The sequence below is a fragment of the Neovison vison genome, chromosome 5 (genome assembly GCF_020171115.1).
Source record: "Neovison vison isolate M4711 chromosome 5, ASM_NN_V1, whole genome shotgun sequence".
Lineage (NCBI taxonomy): Eukaryota > Metazoa > Chordata > Mammalia > Carnivora > Mustelidae > Neogale > Neogale vison.
In genome coordinates, this window is record NC_058095.1 from 28,234,377 (window position 1) to 28,252,454 (window position 18,078).

Consider the following 18,078-nt stretch of genomic DNA (forward strand, 5'->3'; position numbering starts at 1 on the left):
GCTAGGATTTGGGTGGTTTCCAGGTTGTGCTCCTACATAGAGTGCATCTTGAAAAGTCTCTCTGTGGGTTTGTGGGTTTTTTCTTTCTCTGCCTTGCTTTAAATCAGCTCATTGCTTAGACATTCCTGAAGATGGGATGGCTAGAGCCAAAGGGTGATGCATTTTGTGGCTCCTGTTCCTTCCCAAAGAGCTACTCAGCAATTTCAGAGTGCCCCCGCCCTCCCCTCCCACCCCGTGGCATCGAGTGTACTAGTTATTGTTGCTAAGTTTAGAGAGTGTCCCTCCCTTGTGTTCCCCTCATCCCTGGGAATCAGGATTGGCAAATGTTATTCTCCTCAGTTTACAGTTGAAGGAAGAGACCAGATGGGAATGAGACGTTTGCCAAAGAACCCCTGTTGCCACACTGTCATGCGGCAAAAGTGTATTTATTAAGTGGCCCCAGGATGATGGGTAACATTGTGTCCTGCCCACAAGGAAACCACAGTCCAGGAAACACTGTGGACACACAGACAGCTCACGCCCTGAATCCCAGTGTGGCTGCTGACTAGATCTGGGGCCCTCAGTGAGGCCCTTACCCTCTACAAAGTGGGCTTTTGGGAGGATGAAGTAGGGAGGCGGTGTGAAGGGCCCGCCGCTGTGCCTGGCTCATTGCAGGGGTTCAGTGAGCACTGGTCTCTCTTCCCTTCCCTCAAGAGAAGGGGCCAGATGGGTGCCTGAGTGGCGCAGTTGGTTAAGCATCTGACTCTTGGTTTCTCAGCTCAGGTCCCAATCTCAGAGTCATGAGTTCGAGCCCCACAATAAGCTCCCCACTCAGCACAGAGTCTGCTTGTTTCTCTCTCCCTCTACTTCTCCCCCAACACTCTCTCTATCTCTCTAAAATAAATAAATCTTTTTTTAAAAAAGGGGGACAAGGCCAGAAGTACCTGAGAGGGTGGTTGGCGGGGGGGAGGGGCGGTCGGAGCTTCTGAGGGGCAGGATTGTGGTGGGTTCTCCCTTTGCAAGTCTAGAAACTTACCCAGGCACATTGAACACTAGCAAATGTCTCCCTGTCACTCCATGCCTCAGCTGGACCCAGACCTCTGGAGACCTCCTGAATGCTGACAGCGACACAGTACGTTAACCAGAGTTGGCTCCTAAGGTTGACTCAGCCCCTCTGACCCGGCCTGGCCCCGCAGAAGAGGTGGGCCTCTAAGGGAGCTCTGCAGTCAGAGTGACTTAGGTTCAAATCCCAGCTCCACCACTTAATAGCTTTAGGGCCTCATCTCATTCTGAGCCTTTTTCCTCATAAGTAAGATGAGAAGACCAATAAATCCTCTGTCGTGAGGCTATTGTAAGACTTACAGTCCAAAGTGTGTGTTAAATACTTTTACAGGGCCCATCACCTTATAGATGTTCCATATTCAGTCATGAAGGAGGTTGTCAGAAACGGCTGAAATCCCTAGAGGGAGTAGGTCAGGAAGGAGAGCCCCGGGCCCCCTCCCTGCACAGAGCCATTCGTGCCCAGCTCTGGAAGTGACCATGGTGACCGCGGTGGAGACATTGCCACCATCTTTGGGGCTGAGTTCCTCCCCTCTTCTGTGTTGGCATGTGTGATAGGTTATTCTGCGTCCTAAGCAAATCTTTGAAACTTTAAAAGCCAGTGATAACGAAGAGAGGAGAAAGAGCCAGGTGATTCCTCACAAAAGCCAGAGAGATAATTCCCTCCGGGTAGAACCCCACATTTGCATTCAGAGTGGAATTCCTCAGGAAGAGCTGGGATAGAGGGTCAGACCCGGGTGTGAATGGGCTGGCGTCCTCACCACCTGGGATGCAGGGGCTCCTCCCTGTACGCATAGGAGATCAAAGACCACATGAGCTAAATAATTAAACAAAGTCTCGTGTATGAACAGAGTGTATGATAAGAAAATACACAAGTCAATAAAGCACATTAAAAATAATTCTCTAATTTTTCATCAGTCATTCATCAGTAAGCAGTAATCAGAATGAACCTGTTCTTAAACTCCACTGAACTGAACGGATTCTTTGGACGAAGCCTCTCCCTGGGAGAAGGCAGATTCTGCCTGTTGCTTCCCAAGAGCACCCATTCTAATTTCTCACCCATCAATGGGGCGGCTTTACCGTTCTCCAGACCTCCTGCCCCTGGAGGGTAGTGATGTATGGCAGGTAGAAGGCAAAGAAGGTGAAGAGTCCTGGAGAAGCTTTGCTAATACCTTCACGGGCGTGTACCTCGGGTTCTTGCAATGGAGGGCTAGAGTGCCTCTTCTACCAGCCCACTGGGGTGCAGACCTGGAAAGAACTTTAGCCATTATCTACCCTAATCCATTCCCTAATTCTGCGGACAGGCCCAGAGAGGTGAGCTGGCTTATTCAAGGATGCACAGCTTCCAAGGGCAGGAATTTCCATGGTCTGTACCCCACCTTGCCATCTCTTTCCTCCGGTGTTTTATTCACTGTTCCTCCTCTGATGTCTGGGCTTTGCCATCTGTCCCCCCTTCCCCACTTCCTCCCTCCTGTTCCCTGTTGCCCAAGGTGTTTGTCCCGGCAGGTTGTGGCCTTTAGGAAGACTCGGATTCCCTGAGCGACTCTGCCTACCCCTGTGCCTGCTCTGACCCTGGGTGCAGGCTCTCTTCGGCACCATGGCCTTTTCATCAAGGTTTGCCTTCTGGGAGCAAAAGGAAAGTTGGGTCTCAGAATCCTTGTGCTTTTCCTATGTGCTTGGCATGGTGTGTGCAGGCAGGAGTCTGGCTTGTGGGCAATAGAGCTCTGGGAGCTAGATGCGGCCTAGCGCATGTGTGTGTACCGGGGGCCTGGGGAGAATGACCAGGGCAATAACTCACTCTTCTCTCTGGATGGGCTTCCGCGCTGAGTCATGTTCTTCCTCTGAGCTCCACCTCTGGTAGGCTGAGCTGCCTTTTGTCCCACCGGTACCCATCTAAGTTAACCCCTCCACACCCTTCCCTCCCCACTGCTGCTCTGGCTCACCCCTGGGAACATGGTTTGCTGTGTTGGGGCCGCTGGGAATGGCCTCGGCTCAGAGGCCTCTGGAACTGTGTCTCCCCGCGTCTGGGGACCTTGGTGGGTAAGAAGGACAGGAGCCAAGAGTCCGGAGCCAGGCCAGCTGGCTGCCTGGGTTCCAGAGAGTGATTCAGGCGGCAGCCCTGGGCATGCCTTTGTGTGGTGCACAGTCCCCAGCTGGGCAATGACCTATGACAGACAGAGCCCTTGGTTGGGGGGAGGGGAGCGGGTGGGGGCTAGTGAGTCAGCCTGAGTCTAAATCCAGAGCTGAGCTCAGAGCCCTGCCTGGTGTCCCAGACATTTCGGGGGGTGGCCAGTGTTGCCCCCGGCGCTCCTCCACTTGGGCGGGACGCTTGGGGTCCCCAGCTCGCATCCCCAGAGGAAAGACAGAATTGGAGCGGGTGAGGGACGCGGAGTGGACTTGGAATCTGGGCCATCCCCGAGCCTGAGCTAACAGCACTGCGTGTAGTCATGAGCACGTCTGTGTGGTTTGTGAGACTTGCCGTTCCTCTGACCTGTGTGCTCAGGAGCTAATGCATGGTGTGATCCCTGGGGGTGTGGGGGGGCATGGGGGGTGTGAGTGATGGACATTGGTGGGGGGCAGCAGGCGCAGACCTGGACTCTGCCACCCCTCCTCATTCCCTCTCCCTCTCCAGCCCCTCCCTTCCCTTTATCTGCTCCAAACCTCCAAGGCAGTAGACCCCACTCCAAGGAATAATTGCCATTTTCCCTGTGGCCGTAACAGTATGAACTAACTTTGAAGCTTTGGCCAATTGAAAATAGCTTTATAGACAAGACACGGCTTTAAAACTTCAGTGGCCATCCTGCTGGCCAGTGCCCTAGGCACTGCTAATCAGAGCTCAAATGTAGCCAAGGACCCTGGTGACAAACGGAGAGTCTCCCCTGCCCCCCCGCCACCAGGTGGATCATTAACGTGATTCTGGACGAGCTTCCAAGGATCTTTTCCATTAGGAATCAAGAACTCCTGCCAGGATACCCACCCCCACCCATCCCCACTGTTCCAGGAAAGAAAGGCATGCTGAAGATGGCCAGCACTGCTTCCAGACCTGCCTTTTTCCCATCGTCCCAAGTGACTGGGGAAAGAAGAGAAACGAAATCCACTAGGACCGTCTGAGCTTTTGGAGGGAGAGATGCTAGTGCAGGGCGGGCAGAGGGCTCATTCAGACTGAGGCCTGGCCCCTCTAGGTCTGTCCCGAGCCAATCTCAGTACTGAAGGGACCATGGGATTACCCACCATGTCTCTTTTTTTCCAGATACAGCATGGTGGCTGCCATTTTCCCAACTCGGCTCCTCCCCTCTGACGTAGACCAGCTAGTAAGCAGGCTGAGCACAGCCCCCCCTGGCCGGAGCAGCTGGAGGGATCTTTCCTTTCTCTACACTGTGCCCCTAACTTTGGGGTTCCCTCCCTTGGCTGCATAGTTGACAGTTTTGTGGGTCTGGGGTTGGCAAAACATCTGGCCTCCCGAATCTTTGCCTATGCCTCCTGTCCTGCCTCCAGACGGAGCTCTGTCTGTCTGGGAAGGCATTCGGGCTCCAGGCTGGGGGGTGTCGCAGGGACCTCAAAGCAAGTTGGAGCCAGCCTGGGAGCAGTCTCCTCCCAGCAGGGCCCCCACACTGGGGTCATTCCCTCCTCCTTAGTCACTAGGTCGGGGGACTCTTGTTCAGACCGTCCCTCGTCTGAGCCAGGAATGACTCTTGTCGTTTAGTATGAGTTGAGTTATCTGGATCTTTCCGTCCGCCCCGTAACCAAGGCCATGACGGCACTCTCTTTAAACAGCCCAAGTGGGACATGTGACTGGGGACTGAGGCCAGGGTTCCCCCGCCCCCCGCAACCGTGGAGACTACTCACTCTTGAAGTTGTCACTGGACAGTTTGGACTCTGGCACAGGCTCTCAGTCGCTCGTGTCCTTCACCCCAGTACTCCTGAACAAACGGGACCTCTGCCTCCTAGGGAGGGGTGGCCTCTTGGAGGTTTGCCTCCTGTGCTTTTGATGCTCAGCTTCCCTGCCCTGTCCTGCGAGTGACTTCTTTGTCTGCTCCCCCAGGTTAAAGAGGAGGACAAAACTCTGCCGAAGCCTGGCCCTCCTGGCAAGGAGGAAGGGGCTGTAAGTGCTTCTCTGAGCCTCCCCCGCCTTGCCCCGCCTCCCGTGTGCGTGTCCCCGGGTGGGTATGCCCACCTGCCCCGGCCTCCTCCTCGAGGCAGCTCCTGGGAGGCAGCTCCCGGGAGCAGGCATGCCCGGTGGGGTGCCCCTTCCTGTCTGGGGTGGCCAGAGGGAATGCCACTGACAAGGCAGAAAGTGCAGCATGTGTGATGCCAACTTGGGGAGCATGGAGGACATGGGAACCCCGAGGGGCTTTGGAGATCTCCCCCAACCCCCTTTCTTTCATTTTTACCTTTAGTTCTTGTTTCCTGAACCCTTGGGGGGTGCCGGAGAGGCCTAGGTGTGTGAACTCTGAGATCAGGGAGCACCAAATGAGAGCTCAGCTGTTGGGACTCTTCGTCCTGCTCTGGGCGGTACAAGACCAGCCCGGGGAGGGGTTTCGCTGCAGCTGTTCTCTCTCTTCCCGAGACCCCATCAGCTGCTTGGCACAGGTGACCCAGAGGCAGGCTTCAGCTGCCCAGGGCCCCCCGGTTCTTCCCCAGGTCATTTGGCCTTGAGATAGAGACCCTGGACTCATTTCACACAAGAGAGGGGAGAGATGGTTCCAGAATAGCTGGGTGTGAAGATATGGAATTAGGAGAGGACTGCAGCTGGCTCAGGGGGTGGGAGCGTGGGGGGCTCTGGGCCAGAGCCAGGTCACCAAGCAGCTCCGTGATTCGTCACCCTGGATGGTGCCTGTCCCAGCTGCCCCGCTTCCTTGGATGGAGGTTGGATCAGCCAAACCTTGTGGCTTCCAACTGATCTGTAGTTAACCCTGCAGGGCGAGCTTGTGATTTCAAAGGAGAAGTGTTTGAGATACGTGTGTGGGAGGGGCCTTGGAGTATCCAGGTCGTTTATGAAAAATCACACATGAAGTGCCCTCAGGACTTCCCGGCACATGGTAAACCCTGCACAAGTGCCAGCGGTTACCGCCATTGTCACCGCCATCTTCAGCTGGGGGGGATGGGAGGAAAGCCAGAAGAGGGAGGAGGAGGGGGCAGGAGCTGGCAGCTGGGGCCAGGAGCCAGTTCCACAGGGCCCTGGCATGCCGCAGTGCACTCCTGGTCCAAGAGTTTGAGGGAGAGGCACCTTCCAACCTTCCTCTCCCCACCCCTGCAACAGGGCCACCAGCGGCTGAGGTGACTTGGCTCAGCTCTGCTCAGGATGTGGGACAGCCTCTCCCTGTGGCAGCCAGAGGGCTGCCCGCCCTGAGCATCTTCCCACGTCCCAGCAGAGGTGATAGCCAGACTTGCAGGGCCTAGAGCCCAGGGGTACCCTAGAACCAAGGTCATTGTTTTGGGGAACAGGGACTCAAGCATGGCCCCTGAGTGGCGGGGCTCTGCTTGACCAGCAAGGAGCCACCCAGGGGTTGACCTTGCTCACTCAGGCAATGGGGCTGGCTTTGCAGGAAACCCTGACCTGCTATTAGCCAGCCTGGCTTTCCCCATTGGCTTTCCCTTGGGACTGCAGACGCTTGCCGACAGTGTTGGGGGAAGGGTGAGTGCATCGGGCAGTGTGTGCCAGCGTAAGCCTGTCGGGTGCCCAGAGACTGGGAGGCTGGCTAAGCCAGGGCCCCAGCTCTAGGGCAGGGTGATCTATGGCCACTTCAGTGTGACCCTCCATGGGCCCCAGCTGCCTCCTCTTCGTCCTGTCATTCTGTACACGTACTCCGGGAGCTGGGCGGCCTCCAGGCCTGGGGAGGTTTGCAGGAGGAAAACTGCAGAAAGCAGGCTGGGGTGGAAGCTTCTCGGGCCTGCACTGATCTCCGCAGCCCCTGCAAGTACAGGTGAGCTGTAGACAATGGCCACGAACCAGAGGAGCAGGAGGAGCTCAGCCCATCCTGGGGCCAGGAATTGCCCCCTGAGTGCTATTTTTGCTGGGATGGGTAGGTTTGGGGTCTGACTGCCCAGAAAGCACAGTGATAGACCGGGGACCAGAGGCAGGAAGCCCCAGAACGAGACCTAGGATTGATGGTGGGAATTGGTGGTCTGGCCTCTCTGTGCTCTCTCTGCTGTGTTTGGGCTCACCTGGGCTGGGGCTTGGTTGCTGCCCTGACGTAGACCAGTGAGTCTGGGACAGAGCAGGGGCCGCTGGGCACTCTGCTGGCATCTCATGGCCCTATGGTAAGGCTCGGGGGTGGACAGCAGGTGACAGCAGTACCTGCTTGTGCTTTGTGTGAGAGAGAAGCCAAACTCATAGGTGCAGTTGTACCATCTGGAAGATGGACTGAGGGCTTCCTGGTAAGAGCTTCTTAGAGCTCTGGATGGACGGAAGGTCTATTCCAGGACAAGGCCTGAGGTCGCACCTCTCCCTTCCTCTGCGCGGGGTGGGCAGGGACGCAAAGGCTGATGCTAATGTCTACCTGTATTTGTGTGACCAGCCAGAGGGCAGCTCCAAGGACAGCAGTGGCCCATCTAAGAGTCCTCAGCCTTCCACCAGCCCTGTACCCTCAGAGACCTCCCAGAAAGCCAAGAGCCCTGCACCCACACTCGCCATGAATGGCCCAGGGGCTGCCTCTGCAGAAGGCCCAAGCGAGGAGGCCCAGGGCCTGTCCCGGAAGAGAGTGGCAAATGCGGTTAGAAAGGTGGTGAGCAAGGTGCTGCCTGGAGAGGAGCCTGGGAGTGCCAAGGAGCCTTCAAGTAGGGGTGTCCGATCCCCGGAGCACCCAGCTCGAGGCAAGAGGGGAGAAAAGGCGGCACCCGGTCCCAAGCCACCACCTCCCCCACCTCCTCCGCCTCCCCCTGCCCCACCTAAGCCTGACACAAAGAAGGAGGCAGCCAAGGACGAGCTCTCCGTGGGCCTACGGAGCCTGATGTCTCGGGGCAAGGGCAAGGACCACAAGCCCCGTGGCAGGCAGTCTCCAGGGAAAGTGGACAAGCCCTCCAGCCAGGAGCCAGGCTCCCCAGCCAAAACCGAAATCCCAGAGAAGCAGAGTTCCCCAGCCCCACCAGGAGAGCTGGCGATCCCAGTCTCCACCGGCCCGAAGTCGAACCTCCCTGGATTGCCGCCCTCCAAGTCACCGGCCCCTGACGTGCAACAGGAGGTACCCCAGTGTGTCACTAACCTCCCATACGCCCGACCACCCTTGTGGGAGGGCCAGGCACCCTCACAGCCAGCTTTCCCACGCCTCATCAACATGCCTGCGCGGCTGAGACGCTGGGCCTGGCCAGGTGCCCGTGGAGGGCCTGCATGGCTTTCCTCAGCCACGGGCCAGAGCCCTCGGCAGCCTCTGCTCTGGGATGGGCCCCGCTAATCAGCATGCCGCTATTCCTCAACCCTCTTGCGTGGGATCAGGGCCTGTTCCCAGGCTGCATGGTGTTGGCTAGGGGCTCTGGATCCCAAGCAGAGGTTCAAAGTCTTAGCAGATCAGCACTAGGGTAGGAAGAGAATTTCTGGAGTCGGGCAACCTGTGTTCACCTCCCCAGCCGCTCACCCTGTGCGGGAGCTCAGCAGGGTCCCGTCACTCAACCTTCCTCTGCCAAGGAGGGACGGGACAGGTCTCCAGTCCCTTCTCTGAAGCCCCTGGAGCCAGAAGTGTTTGGGAAGTTAGTGATTTTTGTATTTTAGAAAGTCCTACATAATGAGCAGCAACGTGTAACCCGCACAAATATTTTCACAGGGAAAATCTATGACTGTTCACACAGCAGGGGGCTAGACTACAAACAGGTTTTGCCAGCAAAATAGTGAAGAAGGAAAAAAATATTTTTGGGGGGGTAAGAGGGAGCTTTTGGATTTTGGAATTGCAAGCAAGGGATAACCCCAGCTCGGAAGGGTTGCTGTGACGATGAGGAATGGTACACTGCTCTGAGCCCAGTCCCTGGCATGGTGGGTGCCCACAGATGGTGGCATAGATAGCGATGCTCTTAGTGGTGGTTTTAGTGCCATCATTGCCATCACTACCTTCTTCAAGCCTGGCCCGCAGTTCCCTCTGGCAGCAGGACTCCTGAGCCCTATGCCTGGGTGGCAAATGGGCACAGTGGGCCCCCTTTGGATCCGAGGCCCCATTTGTCCACAAAGTACCCTCTCAGTGGGACAGGAGGCTGAGAGGCAGAAGGGAAGACCTTGGAAGGTGATGCCTGCATGGCTGGTCCTTTGGTCAGGGACAGTTCTCTCCAAACTTCCCTATTTTGTAGAGCCTTCTGAGGCCTCATGAGGTTTGCCAGGGGAGGAGTCAGGTTTCACCACAGTTTCTCCCAGGCTGTTTCATGCTCTTCTGGCAGGAAGGGCAGGGTGGGGGGCGTGGGGGGTAGGGCATAGCCTAGAGGCCCCTGACTGTTTCCTCCTGGGATTCCTCCTAGAACCTGCCTTATTCCCTACTCCATTCTTCCTGGGTTTCACAGAACTTAGAGAAGAGCAGGCGACAGCCTTCCCAGCCCTGCTGGCCTCCTTGGAATCAGGGAAGTCACCTCCTGCCACCCCAGAGTTGGCAGGAGCGTTTTGGCCTGATGGGCAGGCCATGAGGGAAATTGTCAGCCCCTGAGTAGAACTTATAAGTAGCCAGAGAGTGTCATGTGCCTGTTCCCGGGCCTGGCCGCCCTCCCTCTGGCTCCCTGTCCCTCTCACTAGGGTGGAATTAGGGACTGAGGTGGGCCCTGACCTGGAGTTCACCCACCTGCCACCTGGGCCAGGGGAAGGAGCCAGAGGGTATATGGGGGAATAGGGCCATCCTGGTGCTGAAGTTGTGAGGACTGTGAGAAGGAAGAACCCCAGACTTTCCAGGCACCTGTTCTTTTTTTTCTCATCCAACAGTCTAAAAACTCAAGTTGTTGCCTGGCTTGCCCCCCTGACCCTGCCTCACTTGCCTACTGGGCCCCAGCAGCTTCCTAGTCTACAAGCTTGGCATGCTGTGCCCCACTGCCCCCCACCCCAGGCCAGGACTAACGGTGGTTTAACCCCTAGGCCGGAGCTGCCCCTGAGGTCCAGCTGACCCCCGCAGAGGAGGCCCAGCAGCGCCTTGAGAGGATCTTCACAGCTTCTGTAATAGCACCTCTCGTGTATGGTTCCCCAGGCCCTGGTGCTCCTCTGTGCCGAGGCTGGCAGCCAGACTGTGGGTGTCGGGGGTGGGGGGAGCCTGACTATGGAAGGATGGCTCCGTGGCAGCCTGGGGGCCATCACGTGGTCTTCTCACCTGAAGAAATAAGGGAAGGGCTCTCTAGAGAGTCTGAGTGGTGAGGCCTGTTCCTTGAGGGGACCCAGAGCCCTGTGCCCATGGAAGGGGACAGCCAAGGGGATCCCTCTTGGCTGAGGATCCAGCCTCTTCCTCTGGCCCCATCCTCTTGACCTGGAGGCCGTGGCTTGGTGCCAGGGCCCGGTGGCTGGTGAGGCAGGGAGCTCACGCTCCCCTCTTTCAATGCACTGGCTCTCCAGGCCCAGTTGGGGCCTGTTAACTCCTTGCTTATTCCTTATAGGCAAGGCCCAAGGCCTGGCCAACTTCACTTCCTCCTCAGAAAGGTCTTTAAGTAAACAGACAGAGACAGGTGAAGTCCGGCCCCAGGGTCTGCCCACAGTCCCTTGGTTCATGGGCAGATGGCCCCGGTGGCATGGTGCCTCTGTTTGCCATGGGACGGTGTGCCTGCCTGTGAGTGGGACGGGGTACAATGGGGGATTGAGGAAGGGGTCCTAGACTTGGGCGTGCTAGTGGTCTTGTTCTGAGACTTGTTCTATGGCGTTCTGCACGGGGTGGCAGCCCGGAAGGACAGCCTTGGTACTGGGTGTGGCACCTTTGTGTGTGTTTGGAGGACAGGGACAGCCCTGTTCTGGGGTCTGCTGGCTCCAGGGGACCACTTATCTCCAGGGCACTGGCTGATCTGGAGATAAGGCCAGAGCCACCCAAGGGGCCCAGGCCCTGGGTGTGGGGAGGTAGCCTGGCCTGACAAACTCGTAAAAGAGCCTAGTTCAGGGTACACTGGACATCCCACCCAGGGGAGACTGGGGCCTGAGGCAGAGTGACATACTCCTGCCCAGGCCACAGTGAGTGACTTAGCAGAACGTCTTCTCTGGGACTTCTGATGATAACAGGTGTCTTCGCCAGGCTGGGCCTCTCCTTCTGGGTCTGGCCCCCCTGGACTGGGCACAGTTCACCTGCCCAGGCCAGCTTCCCATCCTGGCCCCTGAGCTCTTCCAACCTCCACCCTGCATCCTGGGCAGCCAGAGAGAGCCCACCCACGTGATCCAGAGTGCTTGCTGAAGGGGACATGCCAATGGTCTGCTTGTCTTCACCCCTCTTTCTCTCTCTCTCTCTCCTCTTTTCTTGCTGCTGTCAGCTGGACCCTGAGGCCGCCTCTCCTGCCCACAGCCAGGTAGGGTGCTCCTGCCCCCCTCAGGAGCCCTCCGCTTCCTCCAGTGACCACCCACCACCCCTGGCCCGTACCTGGGCTGGCGTCTGTGCTCGGGCCTCGTGCTGGAGTGTAAGGCCTCTTTTCCCTTCTGGCTCCCACCTGGTATGGGGGGCGGGTATCCTTGGAGGAGGCGATGCCCGAAGTTTGAGATGGGGCAGTTCTATGTCAGACCCCTTGGGAGCATCTAGACGGAGTGTCACCACTCGAATCTGGCCTTGTGGCACATGGTTTTTAACCAGTGAAGCCCAAGAGCCTGGCAAGAGTGTTGGTTTCCAGGAGTTTCAATTCTGCTCACTTGTGGCTAGAGAAAGCGAAGAGGCTGAGCCCCTCCCACCTCCTACCCACAGTCCCAGTGAGGATATGGCGTGCTCTGGCTCCACCTGCTGGCCAGTCTGGGAAACGTAGTTTTGAATTCATTCTAAAGGATTAATTCTTGGCCCCGCCCGACCCTTTGACCTCCCCCTAGTTTGTCGGTTCCAAACACCGGACCCATAAAACGTGTCCGTTCGAGACAAAGATTTTCCCCTATATCGTGTGATTTGAAAAAAATAAAATAAAAAAAGAATAAAACATTGTGATTTTTTTTTACAAAGCCACATTTCTTCAAATAATGAAGAATTAGCTTTTCCTTTCTTTTTTAAAAATGTCTTCATTTAACAATTTAAAATGTTGCTGGCCCCATAGCGGTCCTCCTGTTTGAAGGGTGGTTTCACTGGCCACGATTCCCAGAGCCGGGGGCCACGTGTAATCCAGGCTGCTCTCTCTGGAACACAGAAGGGCCATCAGCAAGGGAGAGGGGGTTACGTGAAACCAGGACCCAACCTGGGAGTAGAACCCGACCTCTTTTTCTTTCAGCTCCAAGAAATGTGACAAAGAAAAGACTTACTATGTTTCCTTGTCCTTCCCGATTCCTCACCCAGGAGCTCAGTGACACAAAGCAGTGTCTGCGCCTCAGTCTCACGTCTCCTCTCAGAGACTGACTGTGGCTCATAGCTGCTCCACTGCCCATCCGCGTGGCACGCAAGCCTTTCCCGTGTCCTTCCCAGCCTCCCCCCACGTATGGGGCCGTGCTATTTCATGCCCTTGCATGGCCTTCGCCTGTCCTTCTGAGGAGGCATGAGGCAGGAGTGGAAAGGCTGTCATGTGCCTCCAGGGGCGCGTCCTCTGGAGGGAAGGCCAGGCCGAGGCTAGGATTCAGGACCTGCAGCTCGTGTTAAAATATAGTAGACACTTCTCTCCTCGGGGCTTGAGGAAGCAAGCACCCTTTCCCAGCTTGGTGAAGGAGGGCCTGTTGGTGGGCTGAAGGCAGAAGCTGGACATGAGAGGTCACAGTAGCAGTGGGCGGTGGCCCAGGGGGCGGTGTGCGGGTTCAGGACACCAACCCTACAGGCTCCACAGGGAAGTGGGGAAGAGGGTAGCTGAAGGTGGCACCTGGTTTGCATTTTTGTGGTCTATTGTCTTCCGGGCTCGAGTTCAGAGTGTCCCCTTCCTTCCAGACTCTCAAGGCTGGCATGGTCCCTGACTCCCCCATCCCCTGACTTCCCCACCTTCTTCCTCTGACACCTCCGATGTCCCCTGTTCTGTTTCTGCCCCTCAACTGTTCCCCTTACCCAGAGGCTCCTCCAGAAGCACTTCCCTTTACATGTCTGCTCTCTCCTACTCTCCTGACTCTCTTTTCCAGAACAAGGACTGACTTTTTAATCCCCCCTACCCCCATAGGTGAAGACAGAAGAGCAGATTGCCGCTGAGGAGGCCTGGTATGAGACAGAGAAGGTGTGGCTGGTCCATAAGGATGGCTTCTCGCTGGGTGAGTCTGGAGCTGCCCAGGGAACAGAATGCCTGGGTGGGCCTCTCAGTTTTCAGGGCCGGGTGTGCCTTCTGGGTCTGGTGAGGCCTGGGTGATGAGTGAGGAGAGCCCCATGATAGAGCAGGGAGGAGGCAAGACCACAGAGGGCCCAGAGAGGGTGGCAGAGGTCCCCAGGCTTGTGTCTGACTGTCCGTCCCCGCTCTGCAGGCAGTCAGCTCAAATCTGAGGAGCTAAGCTTGCCAGAAGGGAAGGTGCGCGTGAAGCTGGACCATGACGGCGCCATCTTGGATGTCGATGAGGATGATGTGGAAAAGGTTTGCGGGGAGGGCACAGGAAGGGGTCTGGGCAGGACGGGCCTGTCCACTGGCGGTGCAGGCAGGTTCTGCGTCTTCAGTGCCTGCCTGCCTGTCCCGTCACACAGGCTAATGCTCCCTCCTGTGACCGTCTGGAAGACCTGGCTTCGCTGGTCTACCTCAATGAGTCCAGCGTCCTCCACACACTGCGCCAGCGCTATGGTGCGAGCCTGCTGCACACGTACGCTGGCCCCAGCCTGCTCGTCCTCAGCCCCCGGGGGGCCCCCGCTGTGTACTCCGAGAAGGTGCGGCAACCCCGAGGCTACCATTGCTGCCTCACCAACCCATCCATGTCTACCTACCCCACCTTCCCTGGCTCCATGCCCTCCCCTTGGCATCCCACTGGGCTCCTGCCCGCTCTCACAGTTGACCTGGCAAAAAGGAGTCATTTCGGGGGTGGAGACATGAGGCCTTCTCCCTAACCTCCAACAGAGGCCAGAATTGGGCTAGAATCTGCATTTCCACACATGGCCGTAGCCTCAGAGCCCCTCAAGCCCCTGGCAGTAAAAGGCCCAGAAAGGCAGACCTTGGCAGTGAGGACCTTGGGAATGGGACCTGCTAAGAGCCTTACCCCTTCCCTCCACCCCCCTCCCACCCAAGGTGATGCACATGTTCAAGGGGTGTCGGCGAGAGGACATGGCACCCCACGTCTACGCCGTGGCCCAGACCGCGTACAGGGCTATGCTGATGAGCCGCCAGGACCAGTCTGTCATCCTCCTGGGCGCCAGTGGCAGCGGCAAGACCACCAGCTGCCAGCATCTGGTGCAGTATCTGGCCACCATCGCGGGCACCAGTGGGAACAAGGTGTTTTCCGGTGAGACAGGACACCTGGAAAAACTGAGAGGGGCTGGGATTGGAAGGGCCTCGTAGGTGCCATCTTTTTTCCTCCCTGGCTTCTCTGTGTCCCCCAAACCCCCTCTGTCCCCGGGCAGACTGGCCAGTGTAACACTGAGCCTCTGCGTGCTAGGTGAATAGGCCTGGGCTGGGCCTCTGGAGGCTTTCCTGATGGCCCCGGGCCTGTCTTCTGCAGTGGAGAAGTGGCAGGCTCTGTACAGCCTTCTGGAAGCCTTTGGGAACAGCCCCACCATCATGAACGGCAACGCCACCCGATTCTCCCAGATCCTCTCCCTGGACTTCGACCAAGCCGGCCAGGTGGCCTCAGCCTCCATCCAGGTGAGGGACCTTCAGGGTGGTAAGAGATCGGCCTGGACTCAGGGCATAGAAACCAGTCTCTCTCCTGCGCCTGGTTTTCCAGGGATTTTACCCCACGAAAATGGACCCTGGCTCTCAGGGCTGGTTTGCTCCACTCTGGGCATTCACCCTTCTGCCCCCAGTGTCTTCTGTCCCCACAGCTTTCTGCCCCTCTCCACCTCTGGCCCTGAGTGGGGCATGCCTCAGGGTCCTGCCCACCCTTGGGGTTGGCTTCACCCTACTCCTGGGTCCTGGCGTGCTAAGGGGCTTCTCTCTGGCTAATTTCACCCAGGTTAAGACTGGCTTGTCAGTAAAGTAAGGTCCAGCCAAGGCTGACCCCCTGCCAGGTTAAATGAAACATCTCACACGAAGTGCTCAGTTCCCTAAGAAGACTGTTCCCCAGGGGCATGGGCAGGGCAGCAGGGCCCCTCCCAGAACTGGGTCTATCTTCTTCCAAGCCTGGGGGGAGCTAGCCTCTGGTGGAGGGTCAGCTGCCGCTGCTTCTTCCCAGGGGCCCCATTCTTTCTGGTGTGGGATGGGAGGGGCTTGACCGGGCTCCACGCCCTTCGCCCATACCCTCCCATGCTGTGCTATAGACGATGCTTCTGGAGAAGCTGCGTGTGGCTCGACGCCCAGCTGGTGAGGCCACGTTCAATGTCTTCTACTACCTGCTGGCTTGTGGGGATGGCACCCTCAGGTGAGATGGGGCCAAGGAAATGGGGCCGGGGGTGGGGTGGTGCCCACTCACTCGTGGCTCCTGGATCTTGTCACCCGCTTGCATCCCATCCCATCTGTTTACTCTGTGCTTGCCACACATGATGTCTGAGCTAAGGGGAGCTACCCCACAGGAGTTCCTGAGCCCGGGGCACAGAATTCAGTGTTCCCGGAGCCTTGCTAGGACCTCTGTGGCCCCCAAAACCAGGTCTGCAGAGGAAAGCACAGACGGCACAGGTGGTCAGGGACTCGCCTGTAGTCATCTGGCTAGTGTGGGGCTGAGTGGTTGTTGGGTCCATACCAGAGCTGAAAGCCCGGTGTTTTTCAGTGCCCTCCAGCCTGGTCCTTCCTGCCGTCTAGGCTGGTTGTCTGCTGGGCTCTTTCCTTTCGACCCTCAGACTTGTCTTTATTCTGCGGAAAAAGGGTAAAAGGACAAAAGCAGCTCCAGAACATTATCCTCCTTAGGTCTTCTTGTCGCTGAGAGCCTGGTCTCTGTCCTGTTTGGACTCACGCTGCAGGCAGATTCCTTGCTCTCTTTCAGGGGTCTGGCTGGATACTCTCACCAGAGCATCTCTGGTGACCTGGCATAGGGAGCCCAGTGCTCTGACCAGGCGTCCAGGCCAGTTAGGGAAGGTGGCGGCCTCTGGCCTGACAGTAGAGCCTGATGGGCAGACAGAACTCAGAGTCTGGAAGCTGGATCCGTCCATCTCCACCCTGGTAGAGAGATGGCCCTTGGCATGGGGGACCACACACCGTGCTGATGCCTCATTTGTACCTGTAGGACAGAGCTTCACTTGAACCACTTGGCAGAGAACAATGTGTTTGGGATTGTGCCACTGGCCAAGGTGAGGGGGCTAAGGGGACAGGGTTGGCAGCCCTGGGCCTTGGGAGTGGGGCCACCTCCAGCGGCCTGGAACACCCCGTGGGAGGACCAGGAGCTGGGCTGCAGCCGGGCAGCTCTCCCCAGCCTCACCCTCCCAGGGCCCAGCAACAGGGGGTGCGCAGGGAGAGACAGCACCTCTGAGACGTGGTGCCCACGTGCCTGTCCCTGCAGCCTGAGGAGAAGCAGAAGGCATCTCAGCAGTTCAGTAAGCTGCAGACCGCCATGAAGGTGTTGGGCATCTCCCCAGAAGAACAGAAAGTCTGCTGGCTCATCCTGGCTGCCATCTACCACCTGGGGGCGGCAGGTGCCACCAAAGGTAACCTGCCAGGGGTCTCAACCATGCAGCTTGTCGCTGGGAGAGCTGGTGGAGGCCCTGCCCCTGTGTTCGTTCGTCCTCACCCGGCACAGGCATCTCTGTTAGCAGACTCCCCCCGTTGTCTTCCCGGTCCCCCAGCTTGGAGCAGAAGGCTTCGAGCACCCAGAGAAGCATTTCTGCCCCTGGACTTGGACAGCAGTGACACAGAACACTGTGGAGAGCTGGGGGGTGGCAGTTCGGAGCTGAGGGGGGAGGAGAAGGGCCCTAACTCAGAGCAGTCCCCCTGAAATAACTCTGCTTTTTATTCCCTCCCTGACAGAGGCCCCTGAGGAGCAAGCGGGTAACTGACTTTAGCCCCTCCCTGGGGGATAGAGGGCACCCTGTCCCATCTTGGTGGTGGCCCTGGGCTCTCTCTGGTGACTGGCTTGTTCTGTCCAAATGGAGGGGACTGGCCTGGGAGAAGCCCCTGGTAGAGCTGGGAGAGTGCCTGCTGGCCCTGAGGCTTTTCAGCATCCGAGGCCTAGCCGCTCCAACTCGTTTTGCCTCCTGATCCCGGGACCTCTCAGGATGTCCTCCATGGGGCTCAGATGGGGTAGGGTGGTCTTGGGGCTTTCCCAGGCCAGTTTTCCCTGAGTCTTCTTCCCTTCTCTTCACCGGTTTGGTAGCAGGGGTCTCCTCCTCTTGCATGGCAGGGTGGAGACCACTAGGGGGCAGCAGGCACCGCGGTAACCAGTGGGCTGCCGCTTCTGCACTTGGGCTTGGGGGCTTGTGAATGGCTCGAGCTTGGCCTGGCTTGGAGGAGCTCTGCTGCCTTCCTCTGAGATTATGGCGATGGGCTGGCACTCGGAGCACCTCTTCACCCCTTCCTCCCCTTTCTTAGAGGGACGCTGCCTCTGAATAGCGCCTTGGGCTTAGGCTCCATCTTCCTCAGGGATGTGAAGGGCCCCAGGCTGTTGGGGCAGGACAAGAAAGAGAAAGCACTGGTGGGTGGGTACTGGTGGGCGAGTGGGCAGGCGGGAGCTCAGAGGAGCAGGTGGTGAGGAGTCTGGGTCCTCGCGATCCCAGCGGAGGCATCCCTGCCAAAGAGAAGCAGGCTCTGGGTTAAAGAAGTTGTCTCCAGACTGTGTAGGTGGGCAGAGGGGTAGGTGTGTTGCATGTGTCTTGAGGAAGTTCTTCCACTCTGGGGAGGCACCGAGACCAGGTTCCCTATGAACCTGTAGTCCTTCAGCACTGCCGGCCTGCGGACAGATCACACGTGCCCTGTCGCGCAGGGTCTGTTACCTCCTTAGAGCTTCCATTT

General features: G+C 57.7%; 1 protein-coding gene across 13 annotated transcripts in view; it reads left to right on the plus strand.

Annotated features, from left to right (window-relative positions):
* The window catches only part of MYO18A (myosin XVIIIA), a 94,802-nt gene that overhangs the window by 35,413 nt on the left and 41,311 nt on the right, over positions 1–18,078 (plus strand). For 6 of the 13 annotated variants that reach the window (XM_044248256.1, XM_044248264.1, XM_044248260.1 and 3 more), the window contains exons 3-12: positions 11,440–11,475; positions 13,234–13,321; positions 13,529–13,635; positions 13,743–13,919; positions 14,275–14,488; positions 14,705–14,847; positions 15,462–15,562; positions 16,361–16,424; positions 16,634–16,778; positions 17,098–17,118. In XM_044248256.1, the coding sequence (XP_044104191.1) occupies positions 11,440–11,475; positions 13,234–13,321; positions 13,529–13,635; positions 13,743–13,919; positions 14,275–14,488; positions 14,705–14,847; positions 15,462–15,562; positions 16,361–16,424; positions 16,634–16,778; positions 17,098–17,118 (1,096 nt within the window). The remainder of the gene's footprint in view (positions 1–11,439; positions 11,476–13,233; positions 13,322–13,528; positions 13,636–13,742; positions 13,920–14,274; positions 14,489–14,704; positions 14,848–15,461; positions 15,563–16,360; positions 16,425–16,633; positions 16,779–17,097; positions 17,119–18,078) is intronic. The other 7 variants (XM_044248261.1, XM_044248267.1, XM_044248262.1 and 4 more) reach the window with 3 other exon arrangements.